Source organism: Raphanus sativus, chromosome 4 (genome assembly GCF_000801105.2).
Source record: "Raphanus sativus cultivar WK10039 chromosome 4, ASM80110v3, whole genome shotgun sequence".
NCBI lineage: Eukaryota > Viridiplantae > Streptophyta > Magnoliopsida > Brassicales > Brassicaceae > Raphanus > Raphanus sativus.
Genome location: NC_079514.1, coordinates 19307414 through 19312173, shown reverse-complemented (window position 1 = coordinate 19312173; position 4760 = coordinate 19307414). Strand labels below are relative to the sequence as shown.

Genomic DNA, 4760 nt, shown 5'->3' with positions numbered 1-4760 from the left:
AATTGCAGACACATATTGAGATATTTTTAAGAAATTTATTTGAAATATTTTTCTTTTATAATGAAAAGACGCAATTCTTAAATTTTTATAAAGAAACCTTTGAGATATTTTAACTCATTTTTAAAGACAAATAAAAAGATGCAACTTTAAAAACTAATACATTTTAGAGATGTCGTTAAAAATAGACCTATATAATTTGACAACTTCATAATGCAAGTTTATATTTTACTATTTTATATATTTATTTACCTACTTTTAAAAAAAGAATATAAAAAATTGGATATCATAATAAATGTATATTGACTTATATTGATAATATAATTTTCAATTATAATAGTGCCTTCAATTTCTGAGAGAGTTTTTATAAAACACCAACACTTATTATATTAAACTAACACAAATAAAATTAACTAAACTGATTAATTGTGCATTTATCTTTTTGAAATCATTATGACTTTTATTAGATTTTAAATAACATTTTTGAATTCAAAGTGGTATTGAAATATAACTACACTAGAGTGTTACTGGTTTCTCAGCAAAATTTACAAGCTTAGACTAAGATAAAAGAAAATAACAAAAACGTTTTTAATGTTCATATGTGTGTTTTTAAAGTTTTTTGATGATTTTTAACAGTGGGTGCCTCTTTTTTTAGTCTAGTTGTGATTCTTGTGATTTTTCAATGCACACAACTTTTATATAGAAGATTAAAGTTGCAATGAACTGTAATACTAAAAGTTGCAATGATTTATCACAAAAGTTAAAATAACCAACAATTGCAATACAACTTTTTAATATAAATTTTAGGATGAAATAATACAACCAAATGAATAAAAACAACTCATTCAATTCTAGAAAGACATTTTAAATATTTTAACTATTTTTAAAACTAATTAAAAATACATAAATGTTAAAGAAAAAGAATTTTAAAGATGATGTTGTAAAAATAGATATATAATTTGACAATTTCTTTTCAATTAATACAACTTTTGAAATGAAACAACACAACTTTTGAACTTTATTATTGAAAAGGTACATATATAATTTGATAACTTCTTTTCGATTAGTGAAACTTTTAGGATGAAACAACCCAACTTTTCAATATTAATTAGAATTTATGCTATTAATACTAAGTCATATTAACAAAAGTACTTCACATCTCATTCTCTCCCATTTTCTGTTTTTACTAACTTAAAATATATAATATTACTATAATAAATATAAACACAAATATATATATAGTTATATATATCATCTAAAATTTTATAACATAAAAATAAATTATCATAGATAAATAATAAACTATATATAAACAAGGATACGTAAAAAAAAATTGTCATCGTAAATTTAACTATAGAAGAATATATGTCTTTATATTAATTTAGTGAATGTTAGTTGATAATGTTTTGGATAAATTGTTTTAGTGCTTAGAATATTTCTCTGCTTTTACAGATCAGGAAATGGGTTTTATAGCCCAAACCCAATAAGTTATATAGTTGGGCCTTGTAAGGAGAAGATGTCTCCTTCACCGAAGACGGCGAGAGGAACAGACGCCGGAAAAAGGAACGATGCTGGGACTCTCTTACGGTGAGATTTTAGTAATCATCGGCGCAACAGCTGCTGTTGTAGGTAAATTGTTTTCGATCTTCACACTCATTAATCGAATGGGTGAAATAGAGATGATTCCATTTTTTTCGCAGGGCCGAAGGATCTTCCGATAATCGCAAGAGCAGGAGGAAGATTGTTCGGACGAGCGATTGGTTACATCCAAATGGCTCGTGGCCACATAGACGGTGTCATGAAACAACCTCAAATGCAGCAGGTTCCTTCTTTTCTATTCAAACATATTAGCAGTCATCTTTACTTACTCCTCTCAATATATATATATATATAACTTGTTTAGATTTCGAAAGAAGTTCAAGATTTGCGAGCACAAGTTGATGCTATTAGCCATGGCGCAAGTTTCTCTCTCTTTAACTCCAATCCTTTGACTCGGAGAGTAGACAACCATTCTCCAGAATCTTCTAATACAACCACCAATGGTATAGCTTCTTTAACTTAGCCTGCCTGCCTGTTTTGTCCCTTATCTGGTTCTTGTCGTTTTTAGGGACTGTTACATCTCCCAGTGTTGAGGAAAGACACAAGGTTGCAGATCATTGGACAAAGGTCTTTTCTTTTTATATGTTTTCTTGAACCATCTGTCTTCTCTTCTTTTTTTTCTCTTAACGTAAGGCTACTCTTTTTGTGTGTATAAAAGGCTCAAGAGTTTAGCGGTTCGTCATCGGCTTCAGTTAATCTGCACGCCCAAGCAACAGCGTTTGAACGTTTATCTGAGTCTGTCAGTGGCAAAACTCACGCTATAACTAGTGACTCACCTGTTCTTCCAGTTTCTGCTGAGATGGCAAAGTTGCTCCCTCATCGCAAAGGTAAGAAGATTTCTTCATTCTTCATTATGTCATCCAATGAAACTTGCTCCCTCTACCATATTTTGCCTTGGTTTGAGTAAACACAAAAGACTGAAACTTGGATCCTAAATAAATTTGGTAGCAGAGAGTGCAAAAGGATCTGATTTAATGCTAGAGGCTGTTCTTGAAGCTGAAGTAGCACACAAAGCCAAACACTTTTTTGCACAAGCCGAAAAGGAAACTCCAGCTTTAAAAGGTGTGTCTACTCTTATCAAAGCGAAGAACTTGTGTTTTTAATTCAAAATGCATGCTATCATACTTGTCGTGTAAAACACTTCTCTGTAATCCTGTGACTTTTTCAGGGAAGTTTGTTGTTGAAGAGAAAGGAGAAACTTGAAGTCAAGTTTTATGGATCATCGATCAACAAGTCACAAGAAGACACCGGCATAGTCTTTGTTTGTACTTGTAGCCTGAGAATACTAACTGGGCCAGAGTCCTGAAATCTGTTTCTGCTCCGGCAACAAGTGAGTTAAACCTGGCAGAGATAAGTCAGTAATTGATCTTGTAATTTTGGTAAACGATCTTCATTCCTATAATTTATTCTGCGGCTTTGTAAGTTCTTAGGAATATGAATAAATGTGTGTGATTTAGTTCTCAGTCGGTTATGTATCAACTTCTATTTTCAAGCTTAAAAAGGGGAATGTTCTATTGCCGTTGTCATTGTGCAAAAGTATTCTTTAATCTGAGTATTTTTTTCCCATGTAAACACAAAGACAAGTACTGCTATATTGGAAACATAGTGTATATTGTATAATAGCTAACTAGAATGTGATCCATAAAATTTGCTTTTGTTATAGAACAAAGTTTGATATAAAATAGTGTTTTGAATTTTTGGTACATTATTATATTACCAAATCGAAAACAATATTTTCTGTAATATTTTCTATATATTATTATTTGATTTTTCAGCTAGTTTATTTGTAATTTTATATGTTTTTATGTTACAGCTTCAAAATAATATTGTTATAAAATAGTGTTACAGCTTTTGTTAGAGCTTCAAAATAATATTTTTATGTTACAGCTTTTGTTATAGAACAAAGTTTGATATAAAATAGTGTTTTGAATTTTTGGTACATTATTATATTACCAAATCGAAAGAAATGTTTTCTATAATATTTTCTATTTATTATTATTTGATTTTTCAGCTAGTTTATTTGTAATTTTATATGTTTTTATCTTACAGCTTCAAAATAATATTTTGTTGATAAATTGTGAGAGTTGATTTGGTAGAGTGTCTCTTTTCATATGGACTATGAACGACCTGAATTTTTGGGAAAACAGTAGAAGTGTTGGATGCACGGAAGATTATGGGGAGCGATCCGACTGCTTTTAGAAAAATCACAAACGTCAGACGTTTATATCGGGTGATAGATTAAAGACGGTCTAACTTCCGAGAACGATTAGACCGACACGGGAAGCTATTTGGAGAAAGAGTCTCTGTTTTTGCGAACAGAGTCCAAGGACCCAGGAACAAGATAGTCCCTTTCTCTACGCATGTAAGGTCCAACAGAGATGAGATGATTTACCGGCCAAAAAATACTCCTTCACAGCACAACAACTCGCCTCTACTACCAAGACAGAGGGATCAACAGAAATCTCCTCAAAGAAAGACTATTGCAACAGATTTTCCTGAAATTCGAGTGTGGAGAAGCAAGACTCCCCTAACTACGGTAACTGCAAGTGACCCCACTGACCTCCCAACACCGCCACCACGTCCACTTGAGCGTAACCTTGATGCAACAGACTTCCATCATGGACAACTACCAACGGCGCAGGAGGTTGGTTCTGAATGAAATAAACGAAGCAACACTTCGATACACTAACGTGGATGATCCTATAGAAAGAGCAGCAAGGCAACAAAGAGTTTTACAAAGTCAAATTGATGGATCAGTAGAACAGACAGTGGAACGCATCATTCAGCACTCTGCAGCTTCATTAGGAATCCTAGTGGATTCTATTCTCCAACCTCAACCTTTGAGTGAGGCAGCACAAGAGGTGGTGGAGACGTCCCAAGAAACAACTGCCCCAAAGCGTAGAGGCAGACCACCACGAGCACGAGCGACTCGTACGATCCAACTAAGCCCTCGCGTCTTTGTGGGAACATCATTGAGAAAACGTAACCTAACACAAGTGGGTACGTCTCCTGGAACCTCCAAACAGGCAGTGGCTAGAACGGCAGGATCGTCCTCTCAAGATCCTAAGTTGCAGAATACTTCAGGTACAGGGGAGAAGTCAGGAGCTCCGATCAACAAATGTCCTCGGTTGGATTTTCCTGAGGATCGTCCACCTCTTCCTTAG

The 4760-nt window shown here is 33.4% G+C and overlaps 1 protein-coding gene across 2 annotated transcripts; it reads left to right on the top strand.

The window, feature by feature from the left end:
• Nucleotides 1–1478: 1478 nt before the first annotated feature.
• LOC108851480 (uncharacterized) lies at nucleotides 1479–3115 on the top strand. 2 transcript variants are annotated; one of them, XM_018624918.2, is made up of 7 exons: nucleotides 1479–1626; nucleotides 1698–1819; nucleotides 1901–2039; nucleotides 2105–2163; nucleotides 2255–2423; nucleotides 2548–2658; nucleotides 2765–3115. In XM_018624918.2, the coding sequence occupies exons 1-7, from the start codon at nucleotides 1566–1568 to the stop codon at nucleotides 2797–2799; spliced, it is 696 nt and encodes a 231-aa protein (XP_018480420.1). In that variant the 5' UTR covers nucleotides 1479–1565; the 3' UTR covers nucleotides 2800–3115. The 2 variants fall into 2 exon arrangements, with proteins under 2 accessions (XP_018480420.1, XP_018480419.1); XM_018624917.2 differs by having other exon boundaries at nucleotides 2545–2658.
• The last annotated feature ends 1645 nt before the right edge of the window (nucleotides 3116–4760 follow it).